Source organism: Ylistrum balloti, unplaced genomic scaffold (assembly GCF_031769215.1).
Source record: "Ylistrum balloti isolate Yb309-2 unplaced genomic scaffold, AGI_CSIRO_Ybal_v1 Utg369582, whole genome shotgun sequence".
Lineage (NCBI taxonomy): Eukaryota > Metazoa > Mollusca > Bivalvia > Pectinida > Pectinidae > Ylistrum > Ylistrum balloti.
Genome location: NW_026781872.1, coordinates 214,392 through 238,126, shown reverse-complemented (window position 1 = coordinate 238,126; position 23,735 = coordinate 214,392). Strand labels below are relative to the sequence as shown.

At 35.2% G+C, this 23,735-nt stretch overlaps 2 protein-coding genes across 2 annotated transcripts in view; both read right to left on the bottom strand.

The window, feature by feature from the left end:
* LOC132543479 (uncharacterized) overlaps positions 1–12,701 on the bottom strand; it is a 31,588-nt gene extending 18,887 nt beyond the window's left edge. The window contains exons 1-6 of the mRNA XM_060206989.1: positions 11,972–12,701; positions 11,604–11,921; positions 9,473–9,645; positions 7,951–8,158; positions 1,065–1,143; positions 391–551 (exon numbers count right to left, since the gene is read on the bottom strand). Of these exons, the coding sequence (XP_060062972.1) occupies positions 391–551; positions 1,065–1,143; positions 7,951–8,158; positions 9,473–9,645; positions 11,604–11,921; positions 11,972–12,701 (1,669 nt within the window). The remainder of the gene's footprint in view (positions 1–390; positions 552–1,064; positions 1,144–7,950; positions 8,159–9,472; positions 9,646–11,603; positions 11,922–11,971) is intronic.
* A 5,265-nt stretch (positions 12,702–17,966) lies between these two features.
* LOC132543717 (sulfotransferase 1B1-like) lies at positions 17,967–21,131 on the bottom strand. Its single transcript, XM_060207239.1, has 5 exons — positions 20,960–21,131; positions 19,751–20,074; positions 19,399–19,502; positions 18,933–19,107; positions 17,967–18,079 (listed from the first exon to the last, which is right to left on the bottom strand). The coding sequence occupies exons 1-5, from the start codon at positions 21,129–21,131 to the stop codon at positions 17,967–17,969; spliced, it is 888 nt and encodes a 295-aa protein (XP_060063222.1).
* Positions 21,132–23,735: the final 2,604 nt, after the last annotated feature.

The window sequence follows — 23,735 nt, the reverse complement described above, 5'->3', positions numbered from 1 at the left end:
TTCCTTCTTTGGCGGGGGATGCATCAGAGTGCTTCAATCATTTAGAACGGTCAACTGTAAGATGTCTCGGTATATAACGGGCTGAGAACTTTCTCATTACAAGATTTTCCGTAAATATGGAATATAAGCTTTCCTGTGAAACCTCCCCACCCCCTACCCCCATGTACTGGCTATATATTTCTACATAACTCGCCTGTCAGCCATAACAATACCATGGATTGTTTTACCATTTCTGGAATCACCTCCTAGGACGGACGTACAGTTCGCCAATTCAGATTTAAATTATTTGAAACGAGATAGATTAAACTCGTCACGAAGTTTTCATGCTCAGCAAAATGAAAACGTCTAAGAGCATCATAAAACCCTCTATGTGTTAATGCCTGATCTAACCATATCTATCCGTACGTAGATGTTCCATTCGCCATTCACACGCTACATGTGTGTCGTCTAATGCTGGAACCCACGTAATGCTTCTCAAGGATTCTCTATATACCATCGCTACCACAACGGGATAGTCTTCAAGGCAAACGAAGCAAGACAAATCGTCTATGCTGGAAAAAGAAAGCTATCTTTCACAAGGCATATGATTTAAGGATACAGAACGTAAATATGTGGATGATGATACAGCCAGCATCTGTGATCAGATCTTGACTTTCAATGGACCGTTTTTAAAACATGTATGTGACAGGTTAACGTCGCGGGTAGAAGCCGAGAACTCCACAAAGGCGAGTAAGAAACCCAAAGTCAGCTGAAATAATATTTAGATGGATATGTACCGTAACTCTAGAATCTAATGACCTTCATACATTTTAAAATTCACCTCAACACTTGTACATGCATTGGTGTAAGTAGTTTTCTGTGAAGCTAGCTTACAAGAGGTGACTTGACCATGATCCTATTTCAACACATACGAACAGCGCTATCATTATTTTTAATGTTTTTAACCTGTATCATTCTCATGGAACTGATTTTGAGACTAACCAATGCATAAATGTAATTAAAGGAATGACTTGTGAAATGAAAATTTTTTTCTGCATGACAAATGGAGAAATAAAATGTTTTACACTTCTCTGAATGTTAGTGGTGAGCCATCTGCCCATACGAAATTCTGCCATGATAATGTATTTGCAGTCAAACTCAAGCCTGTGTAAAAAGACAAAGTGAAAAAAGTTATATAACTTCTCTAATGAACAAAAAAATTGTTTTCTAAACTTTTTTTATTTGGCTGAATAACATAACAAAGTGACTGTAAACCAATAAAAAAGCTGCTTGCGGTATATGCTTAGATATATGTAACAATGCATGATTATTTCAGAACAGTGTACAAGGGCCACGTAATATTATTTGCAAGTATCCCATGTATTTGAAAAAAAAGAAGGAAAAAAAATATATATACATATACATTGGTCGTTTAATTTCATTGCACAAGGAAACGATTCACTTAATATAATTTCTTCTCATGCTGTTTATAAAAAACTTGCAGAAACAGGCTACCATATATGTATATATCATTTTGATCTTTTCAGCTTCAAACTCACCTATGTTTACTAGTGTTTCTAAACGAAGTACATGAAAAGAGAATCCGTATACCATGGTAGATTTGTGTGCATTATGGATGGATGCTATTGTTCCATTGTTGGCAGCACATGAAGACGCACTAATTACCTCTATACACGAATCCAAAAAAGCAAATTCATAGACATGCCTATATATGTGTTTGGTTTTATAAATTCATGTTAAATCTAACGACTTACAGTCGTGAAATGGCGCAAATTATGTTATTCATATTGTTGCTCAGGAATATATTTCTCGCAACATATATATAAATCTAAATTTTGTTTGTGCTGCAAAAAATGCGAAAAAGTGTATCCATTAGATACCAATAACCTGTGTTGGCATGGATGGAAGCGCGCGAAAGGTCTTATTGTGGCAGATTTCCCGGGGAATAACCACATGGTTTGATAAGTAACTCCTTTCTGTTGTACGTCTATTCGAGGAATCGAACCCCGGACGTATAGGTGAAAGGCAATTCGAATGCGTTATCACTGGGGCAGCTGTATGTGGTCGTCATAAAACATTATTACTTATCTGATTAAGATCTACGACAGAAAACGGCTGTAGTTAACAGATTTTTTCAATGAGATTGGTCGTTAAATATTTAGATAAAAATCATGTAAAAACAAATATTACATATTTTTGGGGGAATATATGCTAAACGAATGAGAGGACAAAGCAACCATTGAAACCAGATTTCATTCTGCAATTGTAATATAAATAATACATACATGGACGATGGATCCTAAGCTGTTGTGAAGTTTCTAGAAATCCAGTCATAACAAATGATTTATAATGGTTTAGTTATATAACATCGATCAGCTTGATATTTGAGAAAATCATAACAACAGAATGGTTCCCCATATAGATATATGTTGTTACTCACCCCGCTATCAGAATACCATTTTGTCTGCACGACTCTGTCGGAAATAAAATCAGACATTATGTCATCGCTGATAATTAGTAACTAATCTTAACGCTAATTTCGTATGTTTTCCATCCATATTTTATGTTGTTATCAGCAACAGCTTCCGACGATAATAGAAAGAAATATTTACTATAATTAAATTAAATTGATAATATTGTTTTTGTAAAAGAATTATAAAATTTAATATTTATATCCCAAAGAAATGTTATAATCGACATCACCTTTTATGAAATTACGACATGAATATAATCAATTAAAACTGATCAAGAATTAAGACAATCTTAGTAATAAGAGCTAAATTGAACAGCACCATGTTTTGTTTACGTTGTTTATAAAAAACAAATAAACAAAACAATACCACCACGTGAACAGAATTATACTCCAAACTTCAATACAATAGGATAAGAGAAAACTATGGACAAAAGTAAGATTTACACGGAGATTCCAGAAAAAAAGTAGAATAAGACCATGTGTTTCGGAAGAGGAAGTGTCTCTTGCATTTTGAATTTCTTTGTAGTAGCTGTTGGTTTTCACACAACACGTTATGGTGGAGACATTAAATACAGCGATTTTTGATAAAGCGCTTTGCCTGATAGCTATAGAACGACATGAAAAAAAGGTCTTTGAGTGCAGACTCCCAAGGAAACCCTATCGTACTGATAAAGATCGTAGCACACACGAGGGATCTTCCTGTGAAACAGACCGATTCTCTACCTATGGATCTAACGCTGTTAAACATGATATGCAATTATGGGTTAATTTTACTTACCATATAAAACATCGATGAATATTGTTTGATCGTTATCCCTGTTACTCATATCTAAGTAACAATGGGTTGTCATGCATTTGTACCATCCCCTGTGGACCAGGGACAAGCTCGGTATAATGAGTGTAAGGGATTTCCAACCCTGATTATATTCAAGCTGAGTAAGGACCCATATCTCGGAGGGTAAGCGTCGGAAATACCACCCGTATTGTTGACTGCCATTGAAAGTACACGTCAGGTTTAATGGTTCACCTTGATGATAGCTTGTGTTTTCCGGTCTGTAAATGAATGGACCTTTAAAAAAAGTTGCAAATCATTAAATCAATGCAACAAGTACTATCAACAGTAAATACGTATGTACGTTATCCAACCATTACCACCCCCTACGTTATGCAAAAGTAATTTTCGATTTTATATTATTGACAATTTAGGACATGAAATGCATTGTAATTTCACAATTTGAGTAGATAAACACATGTTATAGCGCTTAGCACGGTTTTATTAGCCTAGCCAAATCACTTATTTTTTTGTTTTACTCCACGTTAGTAAGTTAAACGAACTTTTTCATATTGTCTAGTAGGTTGAGATTTATGTCATCCGAATAAATTCATCAGTCACATTCGACATTTATGTCAATAGAAACGTCTGGTAGCAGCCAGGAAAGACATGTGAATAATAGCATGGATTAGTGATTGACTTTGTCTTGAACAATACGAAATTTCTTTGATGCAACCTGGACAGAATTCATGCCAATCTAGGCAAATCCATGAGACAAATTATGTCCCTTGTTTTGCAATTTTAACTGCAGTATAAAAATCGGACGGGAGTAAGTATGAGCCTATTATACACTACGTCTATCTATGTGAAGCTTTGATCGTCGAAGTGACAAAGACATGAAAATACCAATATGTGAACCAAATCAAATACCATAGTCAAAGATGTGGACCCTGGCTCACACCCATGACAGGGATCATAGAAAAGGCCATAGTACAGGCCATAGGGGACTTCGGGACTTTTAAACATAAATTCGTAGGAATTTAATGGGTTACTACAAATAACATGCAATAACGATGGAATTGGAATGTGGTCAAAATTACTTTTACCGTGAAACAGGTTCTTTAAGAAAGCTGAGACAAAACATGAACAAAAGAAAGAATTACACAGACTCCATAGTAAAGTTTTTTAAAAAATGGAGAATAAAACTAAGCGTTTCAGATGAGTTATAAATAGAACTTCTAGGGCAAAATGACCTGTTAAGAATTTCCTTAAAGTATTGTACCGTAAATCACTTGCATATCGTATGGTATTTATGTTCGGATTAATTAACTTTCCCTAAAGTATTTTACCGTAAATCACTTCGTGTGGTATTGATGTTCGCGTTCATTCGCTTTCCTTAAAGTTTTGTACCGTAAATCACTTCGTGTGGTATTGATGTTCGCGTTCATTCGCTTTCCTTAAAGTATTGTACCGTAAATCACTTCGTGTGGTATTGATGTTCGCGTTCATTCGCTTTCCTTAAAGTTTTGTACCGTAAATAACTTCGTGTGGTATTGATGTTCGCGTTCATTCGCTTTCCTTAAAGTTTTGTACCGTAAATAACTTCGTGTGGTATTGATGTTCGCGTTCATTCGCTTTCCCTAAAGTATTTTACCGTAAATCACTTCGTGTGGTATTGATGTTCGCGTTCATTCGCTTTCCTTAAAGTTTTGTACCGTAAATCACTTCGTGTGGTATTGATGTTCGCGTTCATTCGCTTTCCTTAAAGTTTTGTACCGTAAATAACTTCGTGTGGTATTGATGTTCGCGTTCATTCGCTTTCCCTAAAGTATTTTACCGTAAATCACTTCGTGTGGTATTGATGTTCGCGTTCATTCGCTTTCCTTAAAGTTTTGTACCGTCAATCACTTCGTGTGGTATTGATGTTCGCGTTCATTCGCTTTCCTTAAAGTTTTGTACCGTAAATCACTTCGTGTGGTATTGATGTTCGCGTTCATTCGCTTTCCTTAAAGTTTTGTACCGTAAATCACTTCGTGTGGTATTGATGTTCGCGTTCATTCGCTTTCCTTAAAGTTTTGTACCGTAAATCACTTCGTGTGGTATTGATGTTCGCGTTCATTCGCTTTCCTTAAAGTTTTGTACCGTAAATCACTTCGTGTGGTATTTCTGTTCGCGTTAATTCGCGAGGAGAGCCAATCACAAATTTCTCGCTATAATTTGTACGAATCTCTTGATGATCATTTTTGTTATCCATGTGTTAACTTGTTTTTATTTCCCTTTACACATGCATTGGTTTTATAAATAACTTATCATATTAACAAAAAACAGATCTACTTGACAAATGTTACTTTCAAATTCAACATATTCACAACTCGTTTAAACGGCATCCCCATACTGTTGACTGTAGCAGAAAATTGCGTCATTAAAATGTACAACTGTAGGACATGTTTCGGGCATGCGTTAATCCATCACCGCTGCTACTTTTGTGTTAAAATGTTAACAGAGTTGATGACTTACGAAGTATCATTATTATATCATTAAATTTCATTATTTACAAATATTAAGTAAATAATAAGATATAAAACCGTTGTTCAACTTCTGTATGATAAGTTTAGATATGAATGTCAGGCCTATTGATCTCCTGGTGACCAAAATGAAGCTATAAGTTGCCGATAAAGGATCGTTGCAGAATCCATTTCTCAAATAACTCAGCATTCGGAAATTTAAAATCATTTCTAGATTAGCGTTCGCGAAATCATCAATCCTCGAATATGTTTGCAGAAATAAGTTCACGAAATAATGTATTCACGAAATTTAAGTGATTTACAGTATACATGTGGGGGTTCCAAAGGATTGAAAACTGATTTGTATCAAAGACATTTGAACCGACCTAGTCAGTATGTCGGGATGATTGGAGTTAGTACTAGTCGTCAGGAATGCATTGTTTTACTTACGATTTGATGGGTCAACACAGGGATCTTCGTTTTCCTCCGATGCAACTGTATATAAACATAAGTATTATGTCTGAGAAGATTGCATAAAAACACACAAGTGAATATACTCTTTCAATAAATAACAGTGAGATACAGTAGAGTCCAGTAATGAAACCATTTAAACTTAACATTGCATAAATGTAATAAAAGCTGTTTCCATGCTGTAAAACGCCGATCTATGAAGTCGAGACAGAACCTGTACTCTCAGTAAAATGTTTTTATTCCTAAATAGTCGAAGTGCTAAGAGCTTGGACCCAGTCTCATCAGTCCCTAACATCGCAGGCAGTTAATGGGAACTCGCATATCAAACTAGATTACCCGACTTTAAACAAGCTTCATGAAGATGTTTCCTTACTGTCAGACTGATTACCATGGTAACAAACTTAAACCAGCTTCATGAAGATGTTTCCTTACTGTCAGACTGATTACCATGGTAACAAACTTAAACCAGCTTCATGAAGATGTTTCCTTACTGTCAGACTGATTACCATGGTAACAAACTTAAACCAGCTTCATGAAGATGTTTCCTTACTGTCAGACTGATTACCATGGTAACAAACTTAAACCAGCTTCATGAAGATGTTTCCTTACTGTCAGACTGATTACCATGGTAACAAACTTAAACCAGCTTCATGAAGATGTTTCCTTACTGTCAGACTGATTACCATGGTAACAAACTTAAACCAGCTTCATGAAGATGTTTCCTTACTGTCAGACTGATTACCATGGTAACAAACTTAAACCAGCTTCATGAAGATGTTTCCTTACTGTCAGACTGATTACCATGGTAACAAACTTAAACCGGCTTCATGGAGTTATTATACGTTATCAAGTAAGCCCGGTTTTTTACATAGGAAATGTAAAAATGTTTGCAGACAAGGGTCAAGTTATTGGACGCCGTCTTATCTGCAGATACGATAACATACATGTCGTATAAAACTTGAAATGTGGATTTAACATCAAGATTGAGGAGTACTGACCTGTCCTTTCTTTTGGTATTTGATTTCAAAATGCAAATTATTTTATCAAAGATGGACCGATTGGACTGGAACCCACTCAGGAAGTATTCACATTGTTTACACTAAACGTTCAGACACCATGAAAGTTCAGTGTAACCAGACGTAGGGTAAAGCCATCGTGCCTTTGTTCATTTTACCGTTATTTTATCGTTAAATTGTAGAAATTATGATTTCGAAAGGGGTATACAAGTGGAAAAACGTACACCCGCTTCTGATTTATATATATATTTTTCATTTAGTTCATTTTATCCAGTACAACAGTACTGTTAATGGTGAAACGAGATCCTCAGGTGTATGGCTAGGACGGTGATCTGTCAGCTGTCTGTGACTACCCACAGTGACTAACGGTGTACTGTATAACTCTGGGTAGGCTGACCAAACATAGCAAATTGTCTTCATGTATTAACAAAACATGTCCGGATTATTGCAGGAATATTACTCTGAACTGGAATTCGAATTTCCGGACCAGTGGGTACAATTAACGTTACGTAGATCCGTCCCGCAACATTTCCGTCCGGATGGTGATTTTCCCGGATTGTCGGCTTCCGGATTATTTCAGGTCCATTGTTATATTATAATATTCCAATTGAAAAACCCATATTTGAAATAACAAAAAATAATTTCACAATTCAAAGGAAATATGTTGGCATGATAAATTTAAACTGCTGTCTATGGTAGGTAAAACATACATACCGGGTATGATAACAACACTTTTCGTCAGGCTGTTTTCTGTGATATTGGCGCATTCCTCTTCTGCTGTTCTTGCATCTGATACCAAGCACCACACAACTATTGTCCGTGTATCATTAGGAATGGTTAGGATAGCATTAGTTTTGACTATATAAGTACAGCCATCTAGTTCAATGATCGGTGAAAAAATCACCAAAGGTACGTTGATAGTCTGTAAGGGGAAGTAACTTAAATCACCAAAGGTACGTTGATAGTCTGTAAGGGGAAGTAACTTAAATCACCAAAGATACGTTGATAGTCTGTAAGGGAATGTAACTTAAATCACCACAGGTAAGTTGGTAGTCTGTAAGGGGAAATAACTTAAATCACCAAAGGTACGTTGAAAGTCTGTAAGGGGAAGTAACTTAAATCACCAAAGGTACGTTGATTGTCTGTAAGGGGAAGTAACTTAAATTACAAAAGGTAAGTTGATTGTCTGTAAGGGGAAGTGACTTAAATCACCAAAGGTCCGTTAGTAGTCTGTAAGGGAAAGTAACTTAAATCACCAAAGGTACGTTGATAGTATGTAAGGGAAAGTAACTTAAATCACCAAAGACACGCCGGTTGTCTGTAAGGGAATGTAACTTAAATCACCGAAGGAACGTTGATTGTCTGTAAGAGTCAGTAACTTAAATCACCAAAGTTACGCTGATAGTCTGTAAGGGGAAGTAACTTAAATTACCAAAGGTAAGTTGATTGTCTGGAAGTGGAAGTAACTTAAATCACCAAAGACACGCCGGTTGTCTGTAAGGGTAAGCAACTTAAATCACCAAAGAAACGCTGATAGTCTGTAAGTGGAATTAATTGCAATCATCTTAACGTCAAACATTAATTACAACTCTCTCCAAACAAACAAAAAATCAGCATCCTAGTAAATCGTTAAGTGGACGTCTTTCAATCTTGTACCAAACAAAATATTATCATTTAGAAACCGACACCGGGTGACCATGTTAGGTTCTTAAAGTAGATAAAAATTACCATTACCGCTTTCACTTTAGTGGTAAATCGTGATAATTGTCATTGAGAAAGTATCCGGATTTATTGTAGATATCATCCTGGTCCGTGTTTACAGACTATCAGGAGAACATCAGTGGTAGATGTTGTACAAAACATAAACAAGTACACAACGCCGTTTAAAAATCAATTTAGAAATAGATACAGAAGAACGAAATTACGGCTTGAAATGCCTTATATGGTCATTTCGTGTTCCTAACACTACACGATGATCATGTTTAATGTTTGTTAAAATAATGAGCAGAACGAGAGTGGTGGGGGGAGGGGGGTGGGTTGTACAAAAGACACAAAACTTGACCTGTAGTTATTAATACTATAACAAAAAGTGTGTATTTGTCGTTTGCTTACAAATTGTTGGAGAATATATTTACTTTGATGATATAGCGTGATGAAATTCTCTTTTTTTCTTTTTTTTTTTTTTTTTTTCGTGCGGAAAACAAAATTTTGATTTTGAAATAGTTGAATTACTTACATTACAAGGATCCCCATCCGATGCTACCAGCCATTTGTGTGCCAGACCGTCACTGCCGGATAATCCTTTACAGGTCAGTTCCACTTTAGTGCCTACAGTATATTCATGCTGTAGTTCACTGTTCACATAACCAGGGTCCCTTAGTTCAATATCATTTGTGTAGAGAGTGTCAACTGCAAGAAATGTATAGTCACATTGGTAACGGATGAACTGTAGCACACAGGTTATAAATTGGTTAAGAATGAACAGTAAAACACACATATACATGTATTCGGTATCATCTTATATAAACACTTGTACATGGTATTTATTTTAGGTTTCAGGTGGATAAACATTTTTCAATAAAGAATAAATTATGACCGACCAGATGTTTTATATACGAAAGACGCCGGGTGATTGATTACTTTACTGCACTAAATGTTACAACCTGGAAACGGTACCTGGATCACCCTCTACCTGTCATATTTTAACGATTACAGACTAACGAGTTTTACCGCTCAGCCGTGAAAATCAACAAGTATAAACACGTAAGAAACACAACTAGAATATATCAACATTTATCCGTACGCATATTTAATACACTAGGACAAAATATCTAAATATTTACATGAAGACTCGTGAAAATATACAAGAAGACTAAGGCCAGGAGTTCCGAAGGAGTGCGCATTTTCTGTTTTATCGACGGCAGTAAGCAACAACGGAACCAACAGGAAAACGAACGAGTATCATGTACTTCCGGCTTCATGTCGTACATCAAATAGAATCTAATGAGATCTCTTTGACGACCGTATAACTTCCTCATACTTTTCATTTTTTTAAATCTTGTGTTAAGATTTTGTCCGTAAGTTGGCGACATCTTGCTTCTTCAAGATACATCTTAAAGTCAAAGAACAATGTTAACCGAAATGAAGCAATGATGATCAGGCCCTAAATCGTGCAACCAGTTCCTTGCTACGAATTTCAATTCAACGTCAGAAACATAACATTCAATATTATCCGAGATTTACCCACCTGCAGGGTTAAGTTGTATGTGCCTACTGTCAGAGAAAGCAGTTATTTGCCCGTTGTTGGTTTGGGCTGTCATGACACATCTATATTCCTTCGCATCATCACATAAGGTGTCGATTCGCTGAATGGCCAAACGAAGAAAGCAATAATTCGAACTAATAGCAGCAGTCACTTCTACACCTCTCCTGCTTCGCAATTTCTTGTTCCACCAACGTACAGCAGTTGTATTTTTTATTTTGACAGCGGAAACAATTTTGGTCAATAATGCTACAGAATGTTCTGTTGTCCGATATAAAGAAATGCTGTACACATCGATTACGTTATGTTGTTCTATAAAGGTTTGACAGAGGATACAGATTTCATCATGACCAGGAGATATCTCCATTGGAGATGTTTTAATATCCATCGTTGATACCAGAACTAGAATTAGGAAGATAAAAGATTGATATGTAATCGTAATTCCTTCCATGTTCAGTATTTCTAGAATTCAGTGTAGTTAAATGATCAAACAGCATCATACAGGCGTTTACTCATGCTAGTTGCTCAACGTGAGGAAAAACAATATTGTCCCGAAGAATTGCTAGAATCTATAATGTAAAGCATGGCTACTCAAAACCACAAAACGAAAACCTTGTTTTTTCAATATTTGAACGAATCTGCTTATCAAATAAATCAAAGTATGTTTTGTTGTGGTAAACGTGGAGAACTAAACGTTCACGTGAACAGCTTACCAAGGATATATAGTGATTAAAAAAGTGCATTATGTCATGATATTTATATGTCGAACAGCGATCGCTTTTTGATAACAGAAGCTGACTTTAAGTTGTTAGAATTTCACAAAAACGTTTGGTAAAACCGCCTTATTTCTACACTTGTTGTGTGACACATTTTTTTACGATTTGTAAAAGAGATATTTGCAAAACATTGGATATTTCGTGCTTTTGTTTGTAATGCTATTGTGATTTAAGAGTTCGAATGAAAACAATGTTAGACCTGTTAATGTTTATGGATTTATACAATTTATATCTGTCGCCAAACTGTTCTAAAATGAAAACTCGATATAAAAACCGATACAATTAAATATTTTAATGTTTTTATTACATTGGTAATTGATATCACTTACTTGGATGGTCTTCAACATTCTCTCCACATCCACTCTCCACGGCGTTTTCTAACACATTTCCTGTAGTTGTTCTTATTTCATCAACACTATTATGCATAGTGATCACGTGATTGTCTTGATTATTTAGATTAGTTGTCGATTCATTATCAATACCGTATGCAATAGTTGTGAATGATTCATCAATACTTTCTGTGTTAGTTTTCAGTATATTATCGATATCGTCTGCGTTAGTTGTCTCTTCATTACCAATAGCTCCTGAGCCAGTTGTAAATTTATCATCAATACCGTCTGAGTTAGTTGTCACTTCATCATCAATACCTTCTGAGCCAGTTGTAAATTCTCATCAACACCGAGTTATTCATTATCACCTTCTGAGCCAGTTGTAAATTTATCATCAACGTCTGTGTTAGTTGCCACTTCATTATCAATACCGTCTGAGCCAGTTGTAAATTTATCATCAACACCGTCTGAGTTAGTTGTCACTTCATTATCAATACCTTCTGAGCCAGTTGTAAATTTATCATCAATACCGTCTGAGTTAGTTGTCACTTCATTATCAATACCTTCTGAGCCAGTTGTAAATTTATCATCAATACCGTCTGAGTTAGTGGTCACTTCATTATCAATACCTTCTGAGCCAGTTGTAAATTTATCATCAACGTCTGTGTTAGTTGTCACTTCATTATCAATACCTTCTGAGCCAGTTGTAAATTTATCATCAACACCGTCTGAGTTAGTTGTCACTTCATTATCAATACCTTCTGAGCCAGTTGTAAATTTATCATCAACACCGTCTGAATTAGTTGTGAAATCAATATTCTCCACGTTTGTTGTTGTTACACTGTCTACACCTTCCGATGTTGAAATTGTTGATGTGCGGTCAAGTAATCCTTGATTTATCGTCACAATATTATCGCAATCCTCTGGCGAAGTAACTAGATTTTGATCGGTAATAATCGACATGTCTTTGACGGTGATTTTTGGGTTTGTCAGCGACTTGCCAATGTCGTCTGGCCGAGTTGGCAATCTGTTATTGACAATATCTGTTGTTGTAGATAAAGACGTTTCGGCGTCGTTGTTATTCGAAGCATTAGGCATTGCTGTCAAAGACAGAAGTATCACAAGTAATCGCCACATCAGTACATAGGAACGATTTTCTGTAATCAAATGCACAGGAAACTTTATCCAGGTCAGACCCAAATGAATTCTATCCAGACCGACAGAAATAGAAAGCATGAAATGGGAGCAATGAATATGAACGTATTATGGGTATATGGAATAGCCAACGAAATTACCAACACAACCCATATTGATTTTTTTCTCTTTTTGTCCGATATAAAACTGAAGTGATACCATGGTAGGTTTTATCAGTAACGACTACAAATAGGAATCACGTGTTCAACGGTTTTATAATATTTGAACATATCGATGTGTATCAAAAGCAATTTCACTCACTAATATAAGATTCTATCAACTAGTGTTTCGATTTAAAACGTTTTTAAAAAAAGCAGATAAAATGTCAATGAATCGATCTTATGATAAAAATGTTTACATTGCGAACGTTTTTCGCTAATCCATACTCGTTTGTATTGACCTAAACTATACACTCTTATCTACATAAATATTCATATCACCAGCTGGCTATTCCATGTGTTTTTATTATCATTACTATTATATATATATATATTTATCTGCTTTTTTTCAAATTGAGTCCGAGTTTAGTAGACAGAATTATCAATAATCTAGTAACACGAATGACAAAGGAAGGCCATTGAACCGTGTCTCGACATTGCACTAACGACCCATTATTATCGTCTAATAAAACAAACCACACGCTTGTCTCCAGTCGTGTTCATTTTGAACTGGTCAGTCAGACGCCGTTTCTAGTTTCATATATATGTCTTGGTTTTATATCAGTTGTGTGGGCAACCCGTGTCGATATAACTTTTCTGGATATTAGAATTGCGCGTAAACACTTCTTTGTACCACACAGAAATCATCTGACGGACAGGTGCACGACTGCATTGAATCGAGTTAGGGTAAGAGTAGGGTTAGAGTTATTCATTGTAACGAGGGCCGTTTTATACGTCCTCAAAATAAATTCAATCCGAAACTCTCCTCGCCGGCCATTTTGTTTAATCAGAAAAGGACTTACTCAAGTGGTTGATAATGCCATACATAATGTATACACCAATTTTCTTGGAAATCGAACGATATCTAAATTTCAACAAATAAGAAGCCGCTATGTAGCGGCCTTATTGTGAAAATGGCAAACAAATTGTGTAAAACCACAACGGCATACCTATGTTCATAGAAATCGAGTTTTCGAGGTACAGGTAACACCACACCTACGACGTCAAAGACATGTCCAGATTTTACCAATCAAAAGTCGGGGTTGACCGGTCAAAAAAGCTCTTGCACAACGCCTCTTATATACGAACATGTTAAATTTCCTCGACGGCGCAAGGTAGTTAGATAATCTGATTTTTTATCTATTTAGAATGACCGTAGTCTCTTTAAGACAACTAATCAAAGATTATATCGACAAATTAGATCATTCGACCTCATGGTGACTTGTTCTTGACTTTCAGTAGCATGCTAGGCACTTGGTTATGTATGCCTAGTTGCTTAAGCACTGGCCTGTAAACAGTCGATAAATTCAGGTAGTCCTAACTGAATAGTTTTTAACAAGGAATTGTGGTTCATTACTTGAAAACACCACCACCTTATCGGCTACTTTTTCTTTGCATATCAAGCTACACACAGCATTATTTAAATGATAACTATTTGTGAACTGCGAAGCGACCAGTCGATGAAATAAAGGGCCGTGTGTGTATGATTTTAAACAAGGAACTTCGGTTCATTACTTAGAAACACCAGAAACTTATCGGCTACTTTTCTTTGCGTAGAAATTTACATGCAAGAGTATTTATAGGTGAACTATATATGTATTACGGAGCGACCAGTCGATCAAATACCGGTGCCGTAGCTGTATAGTTTTAAACAAAGAGACATGTAACCGTTCTAAATCGGAATATAGTTATCAACGAACACCAGCGGAATATATGTTTGTAAGTATTTATATTGTGACAAATAGCATTGTCACTTTTAGATTTAGGGCACGCGTAGTGGAACTTGGTTCACTTCAACTTCAAATACGACTAGGGCACGTGGATACAGATATAATTAAAAATTTGTATTCTGCATGTTTAAAATTATCATAAGTACATGACGATAGAGTACAAACAGATAAATAAACTCATGGGAAAGAGACAAAGCCAATAAAATCAGAGTGTCGTAAACACGTCTGCACTCTTGGGAGTCCAAGCTCTGTCTACTAACACAAAGGAACACTACTCCCGAAGTCAACTTTCATACCAGTGGCCACTTGACTTACACACTCTGAAACCCATTACAAAACACAATATAAGTCCACTCGTCACACACTTTCGACCCACAAAGGACGACTCGTCACACACAGATACACGGACCGGTTGTACAGGTGACGTGGCAAAAAATAGATCACCTACCTAGACAACGGCATGAGAACAAATACTACAATAAATATCGGCATTCACTCACGCATGCATGCTCGTACACCATCCACACCACATCATCATAAGTTCGTGACAATATATACATCATTATTCCCCTGATCTGATTTGCATGTTAGTTACACTAGTGAAAATAAAAACAACTGATCCGAGTATATGTTGACTAAATTCAACGATCTGACCACTCGGGGGAGATTGTACAAAGTTTACATGGTTTAAATTCCAATTCAAGCTGGTTTGGCGCTATCCTCCTTTTATAAACATCTATTAAACGTTCCATGTATATTGAATAATATTAATTTACTGACGACGAGTTTCATTAAGAATGCGCTATTAATCACTGTGAATAGATATTAACCTCATCATTATATGTGTTGTAAAATAGATTTGGATAGGTAACTATATTGTGCAAATTCACTGAAACACTCAGTTCTAAAAATGGTTACAAATAAAACTAAACCAATATCGATGTCGAGTCTGATTTAATAGACCGTTGTAGGAGAAAAAAATCATCGCATGATTGTAAGGAGGCTTTCACTATGTTAACCACAAATAAAAATGTACTAATGTTTTGATAATTAGTAAATAGGCTAAAAGCAGCCTACATGTAAATTCTGTTGTAAATTTTCAGTGAACTCTAATGATAGACACAGCTGCTTTTTAAATACGTACGCCTTATATAGATACTTAATACCTGTTAGTTCATAATAATGATCAATAAATAGGTATTTAAATAATGATACTTATGTTTTGTTTTTTGTTTTGGCTTTTTTATTGATCGTAGTCACTACAAAATAACGCGGGGATGTTGAGGAAGGCTAACTTGCTATATACTATTTAAACTCACACCAAGCTGTCTGGAGTTATTTCCCTTGTTACAGGTGTGTGGTGTGCTCACGGTGTCTGCATGAGAAGTTCCACAGGAAAATTGGACGAAATAAGCTATCGCACATTTATGCGCACGATGTTCGATTCTAGACACACATTATAAATGTAAACATTAAATGTACATGTGTCACAGCAATGACTCATTTAAAATCTCATACCTTCAGAAAGGAAAATTTATTTTCATTATTCTGTATTACTCCCATACATTTTGTAAACAAAAAAGTATATGCTCAGGTAAACGTGTTGTGTTTGTTTCACGGGCGACCCGGCCGTACGGACTTGAACTTGTCACGTGTATACCTGTATAAGGTAAACGTTCGTTGTCGGAGGCACTTTTTTTTTAGGAATATTTAGTGTTCCCTTTTTATTCCTAAAATACCAAAGTAACTACTAGCCACGTTCATCCAGTTGTGAAACTGTATACGATAAGACTAAATAATGCAGATTCAGTGATATTTATAAAAAAATACTTTTATAATCACGGATCAATTTTAATGTTCATGTGATCATTATTTAAATCGTGCGTGCGTGCGCACGATACCTGCAGGGTATGCGCACGAAGTGTTAGGTGCATTGTGCGTCACCACTACTGTACAAACCTTATGTAGAATTAAGTTGAATCTATATCAAATACTTTTAAATTACTGATGATGAGTTGAATTTGATAAAAATCAATTGCAACAGAGTATACCGACAATAATTTGAACTGAATATCGACATATGTTTATGTATGTTTCAACACGATCCTTGATAGTTGAGCAGTGAGTGTAAGTATGCACATTTACTGTATCCCTAAGTTCTGTCTTTGGGACGTTTTTGGTAGAAAAGATATCATGATTATTTCCAACACATTTCCCCTCGATAAATTACCTGTGATAATAATTATTATGATAAGAAGACAAACAATATTGTCCTTACTTCGTTTGGGGGACATAACTATCTGTTATGACGTATTGAAATCGTTATTCTTAACCAGTACTAAATCCTCTGAAAGCGACAAGTATCGCGATATATCCCAAAATAATAACCTGCCCCTTGACTTTGAGAACTCGGGCACGAGTTCGGACAGAAAACTGTTGTTGAGATGTTAGATGGCAAAGACTTATTATCGTTGTCTCTTACCTAATCTGGTAGGGAAATACTATGCGCGATATAAAGTAAGATGTGTTCGATTCTCGTTAGCAGACATTGATCCATTGTCCAAGAATTAAGTACACTGGTTGTCGTTATTGAATCAGACCTTATTCTTCCAGAACTGTGAGTTACTTTAGGTTTTTAGTGTAAATAATCTTTGTTGTAATATTTGTACTTTTTTCCTTGATTTTCAGTTTGAAATTTTGAACGATCGTCAGATTTAGTTAAATTTCCCTATCGAAAACTTGAATCAGTTTGTGATTTATATATCCTGAAATGATTGTCTAGTCGGCAAAGTACGTCCTCAAATAAGACCGTCACATTGTTTTCTTAGTGATAGAGTCGAATTTTTCATTCATGTAAAACCACACAAGTCATATCAGTATCATTCTACTATGAAGAAAGGGAATTACTTCATTTCAGCTCTAAGGACCGTAGATCCTTCCAAGCAGTCCTAAAATAGCATGGAATGTTTAGTGGGTATGATATTTGTAAAGAAGTGTTGAATGTGTCTTTCTAAGATTTCATCATTTCGTTTCTTAACGTTTTCTTATAGAGTTTCCCCGATCGCGAGAAAGAACAATCTTTTTCTTTTTTTTTCATAAGGATTGATCTTTTATGCACCCGAGTCGTTTGACTACTATGTATCTTATCTAAATCTGAATTGTGCTTTTTACATTCGTTTTACAAATTTTGAAGTATTACTAGTTAATGACTTGACGATGAAATATAAACACCGATCACACTAGTGTGTGGATATTTCAGTAAACATGGCACTAATGATCAGTCATAATGTGTACTTGATTTCTAGATCAATGTCAGCCATTTTTTCCTGTAGCATTGCATCATACATCTCGTTCTGTGCCACAGTTAGCCAGTTCTTCCAATCACCAACGCCACCTTTAATAATGGAAATGATAAACGTGTGAATTTCTTACGACACTTTTCACCGAAATGATATTCTAGCCAACCCGTTGTTGGATATATTTGCATCATTTCTAAATCATCACATCGTTCATTGGATACATAATTATTATAAATATACCTTACGAAATAAATTCATCATCTAAACCAATACAAGGACGCCAGGTAAAATGTATTGTGTTTCATGATAGGATATTTGAATCAGAAATACATGTTAAGTAGAAATGGAAATTTTGACTTTGTCCAGTACAAGTGTCGGCATCAGAGTCTACATTATCCAATCGTCACACTTCCATAACAGCCTATAATATATGACCTTCATTCGTCTCTAACAAGATAAAAGATATGGAGTTGATCAAATGGTTTTAAAGGATTTTCATAGAAATCCAGCAGGGGAAGCACTAGGATATTTTTTGATAAAATTTAATCACTTTTCACTACTCATATTATAAATTTTTACACTTATGTCCACAGCTTTACTGACAAGTTCTCGAAATGAAGGCCTGTATGATCTAGTTTACTTCATTAGATGGTATAAACATAACACATAGAATTGTCCTGGGATGAAATATAACTCAGTAATTCTTACTTGTCATGTCTTATTTGTAAAATATTATTATTATTATTATAAAGACCATTCCGTATTACATCACAGTACTGTTTCTTATCGTCAATTTGTACTAGATTGTACTATTTGTATAGTTACTTTGTATCTATAGAAATCCACATATGTCTGATCTACAGTCAAAGTTGCCATTAACAAAATGTAACGATAAAAACACTGAACATCGATATAGTTAAATACCCTAATATTTCCTTAATTCGTTACCTTTCCTATAGAATGGGTTGCTACCATCTTTGCTGAGCGTCGTTTCTTTGACATTTGACCTCTGTGCCTTTGACATGACATTAAACTGACATTTATTCGCTACCTCATCAAGGAATTCTGGATTTCGTTTCACATCCAAATGTTCTGCCATCTTTTTAACACAGCTCCTTAAGTCCTGTAAAAACGTTAAACATAAATATGTTACTATTTTTCTTATAAATCATATACATATATACTTGTTGTGTTTTACTTATGCCCATATCTGGTAGCAATGTTTAGATTTGTGTTAGATTTAATCCCTATGGACTATCTCAATCCGTGACATCTGCGACACGTTAGCAATGTTAAGTGTTATAACTAAACGGAACTCCCCATACGGGAAGACATTACTTGTTGAGATCGTTACTGTGATAAGAGATGCATTCCATGAAACTATGATATTATAATACACTATGGAATAAAATACCTTTTTCATGTCCTCGTATGACACCATCAGGATTGGTATTTCTGCATTTTCCTTTTTAAAATCCAGCCACGCTTTCACGTGTTCAAACCAGCTGTTGTAGTGCACTTTAGATTCAAGAAAAGTTGTAAAAGTACAGTCATCATTGTTTATAAACGTAAGTAGAAAACCCTCAATCAACTTTCCTCTATTCTGTTGGATTTAAGATATATGATAATTAAAAAACAGACCTACGGACATGAATAGGTATTGAACAAACAAGAATATTGATACAGGCATGCGAACGATGAAAATACTTGATCTTGTTTACTGATATCAGACGCATTATATTTATGAGTAATAATTCTTTACTTACTTGGTTTTGTGGCGAATATTTCGAAGAAATGTTCCCATGTGCCGTTGTACCCTTTGAGGCCATTTACGTTAACACGCTTGATAAAAGAGTACAATGATACCGCTGTATCCTTTGGGTTACGATAGATGTAAACAACTTTACATTTCCCGTCTTCCACGAACTTCGGAATGTGTTGCGGATATAAATGGCTCTTTAAAACCCTAGGACCTTCGAAGGCATCCAGTCTGTCAGTTGCTTGGAATTCTAAGCACATAAAGGGGTCAGAACTATATTCTGCTTTCCCAGTTTGTAACATATACAAAATTTCATATGCCCAATGTGTTCCTGAAAAATACACCATATATATATATATATTAGTTGCTTTTATTTTAAATCTCGTATATGTCGCTTTTTGGATCGTTTACAATATTGGGAACTTTTCACTTCTAAGTAATGATATAATATATGTTATAGTACTAAATGTGGAATATGAAACAAAATGGCGACGATGCATTTACTTTAAAATAAAAAACAAAATGTAAATATATGTATACGATATATAACATCTGTATAATTCAGTCAGTTATATTCATGTTTAAAAACACTGTACACATGATAATTCCTCACGTAATCATCACATTTCCTCTTAACGATCACATCATTTCTGAACCATTACGTTATCTCGAAACCATAGCATCATTTCTGAACGATCACATAGTTTGTTTTAGAACTACCGCAACATTTCTGAACCATCATATCGTTCATTTGTTGCTGGCTATATCACATCTTTAATCCGCTTTTCCGTGACTGCATCCTTTACGAAAAAAGTCAGATTTCTGAAATGATGTACAAACACTGCGTTCGTGAAATGATCGTGTTAGTGCAGTACGAATAAGATGTGTATTATCCTTCTCTACAGCAGATATCTGCACTAAGTAGTATATTATCATTATAAATTTATTTCATTATCACAATATTTCGACCAATCATGATAACAAGAACATAACTTTGACGAGAAAATGCCACAATACTTAGGGAATGCATCTTATACACACGTGTATAATAACGAACAAAAAACAAATTTAAAAAATAAAAGCTTTAGATATTCCAATTATTGTTAGTAATGATATAATATATAATAATAGCGTTGAAATAACGTGAACGGACCGCTACATAAGATACCAATATTACATTCTAAACGTGCCAAAGCATTTATTTTCTATATCATACCTGTTTTAGGGAAGGTGTCGAGAAAGACATCACCTTTCGTGTGTTTCAGGTTCTTTACTGACACCAACTGGTCTTTCACATTCCCAGGGATGTTTGCAGGAAACCGAATTCCGTCATAATATTTATCTATTATCACTTCGCCACCTCTATCTTCGGTCTGTAGGATCTCCATTGTAATTTGGTTTTCTTGTTTAGATGTTGATAGAATTCTGAAAATCAAATACAACCAATACATTTCAATATTTCATCAACAATGTTATACAGTGAGAAACATTCCAGATCATGTTTTATTAAGATGTTCCAATCCACTATATTTGTATGTTGATAACACACGTTTTGCCAATATTTTCGAAATATTCAGTTCCTTAAACTCGAATTCCTCTTCCTTATAAATCAAAATTATTAACATATTATCTTTTTTTTTCTTTCTCTGGCAGAAGTTTACATGATGCAAACAAATACTTCAGCTCAAGTTTTGCATCCTCTCTATCCACAATGCTTTAAATGTCTTACTCCAGAAGTATGTACGAGCAGTGAGTCATGAAACTCACCTTTAACTACGTAGATATACAGGGAAACATGCGAGCAGAGTTTCACCTAATTCATGCAGGGAATTCCTAAAAAGAATTAATTTTATGTTAAAGGTTAACATTTAGAACATAACAATGCTGAATCAGTCACATATTATCTACAGTCACGTGTTATCATTATGATACCTTCCACCCTGATAGAGCGTTGTCTATATGTTAAATGTGTCCTAGTTAACTGAATAAAACCTGACGATGCGTACTCGTGTTATATTACAGACCAGGTATCTGTGTTACATAAAACAACCTCTTGTCGGGAAAAATACACATCATCTGAGCGACTCCACCGAGGGTTAGAAGCAATCGTCAATTATCAGAAAAAAACCTAACGTTTTGTGTACTTTCCACCTCGAACTCATATATTGACAAGTTTATCTTGTGAAACTATGGATGAAAATGGAAGGAGCAGGGAGTCTTTGAGAACAACTTAAATCATGATAAACGAATGTAAATCGTAACTGATATCCGAAAATGCACACCCAAGAGCATAATGAAGGAACACCAACTACAAAATGTTTAAAGCAAAAGTTTAATTGAAGTTTATGTTGCTCACAAGTGCACGGCTCATTAGTGTATTGATTAAGAAATGTACACAGATACAATATCAATATTTCACCGACGTCACATTGTCTACAGAATCAGTGGCAGCAGTTTAGTCGGATGTTTTCGATGCATTTAAGCATATTATGATACTTTTGTCTTTATGATATTAGTGTTTATGTTTGATATCAAATTATGATTCAATTCTACCGTTAACAATGGAATTCACAGTAAATTTGCCACTACACTTCAACTTTTATTGTTCGTGGTCTTTCAAATTCTGTGAGATGAATGTATTTTCAGCGATGTGAGTATTATTGCCAAAAAAAGCTCTGTAATGTCGAAGTGATATTATAGGATGATGCCTGTTTTTGACATGTTTATTTGTTACTGTCGCTATGGAATTCAATCTAAGATTGGAGAATTAATGATACTCGAAAAATTGTGTTGGCGTTATCATTTCGCGAGTATCTGTCATTAAACTGGGCTCATAAAGTGACCAGCAGAATTAATGATCAGTGATATGTGCAATTCCAGGGTTGTTATGTCGTGTCATTTTTAATCGATGACAAAGAGAAAAAATTATTGTGAGACTTACTCACAGACATGTGCTATGACGTGAACAAAAACTTATCTACCACGAGTTTCAACTGCTCGCACATATGGCTGTGTATTATTGTCGATAATCTAATAAGGCTTAAGGAAATCAGTTTGTTTAATATACTGGTAAAGATTGAGACTTCAGAGTAGTGATAAGGGTTCACCTATCGGTAGGAACGGTGACTGTGTTATGCAGTATACAGGCTGGTAACAACCGCGTACCAGGGTAAGATACGAGAAACAGTACTATTCGACAAGACGATAGGTACTATCTAAGATTGTGTTTCTTACTTGATTTATCTATGCACTGTTTCATGGACAACAATTTTGAATAAAAAACGCAGAAATACCAAACTGATATCTCGATACATCATTCCGATTTGATTATATATATATATGTGTGTGTGTGTGTGTGTGTGTGTGTGTGTGTGTGTGTGTGTGTGGAATACTGAAATTTAGCATTTCAATGCAAATTTATTGTGAAATGTAGTCGAAAATGAAATGTATAATCTATTAAAGTAGTGGGGAAAGTGGTAACATCGTTAGCGCTTATTGATAAAGAATTTACCATTTTAGACGATGATGTTATGAAAGAGAAATAATAAAATGTAGCATAGCATGTCATGCGGATCCACCTCTCGTTATATCCACTATATACAATGGGTGTGTCTTTCCAAGAAAATTTCAATGGGGCAAGATTCGACAGGAGAAGCAGTCGTTAAAGACAAAGCAAATAGAAATGCATCCTGTAATTTGAGAAAACAGCATGCACTTGTTACCGGGGTTCAGCTTGTTACAAAACTGACACGTTAATTAGATGCTTTTCGTGCTTATATCTTTATTTCAAAACAAAAAAAAGAAACCGTAAAAAAGTACAAGACATTAGTCTTACACACAAACACTCACATGCGTGCATATATGGCATAATAAAATGGCAATTACTCTGTTGACAACTGTTATGATATAACAGATATATTCTACCCTATCAAACAGCATAATTAAAAAATCTAACAAATGATTGCGTCAATTTATTTATCGAATCTAACCGG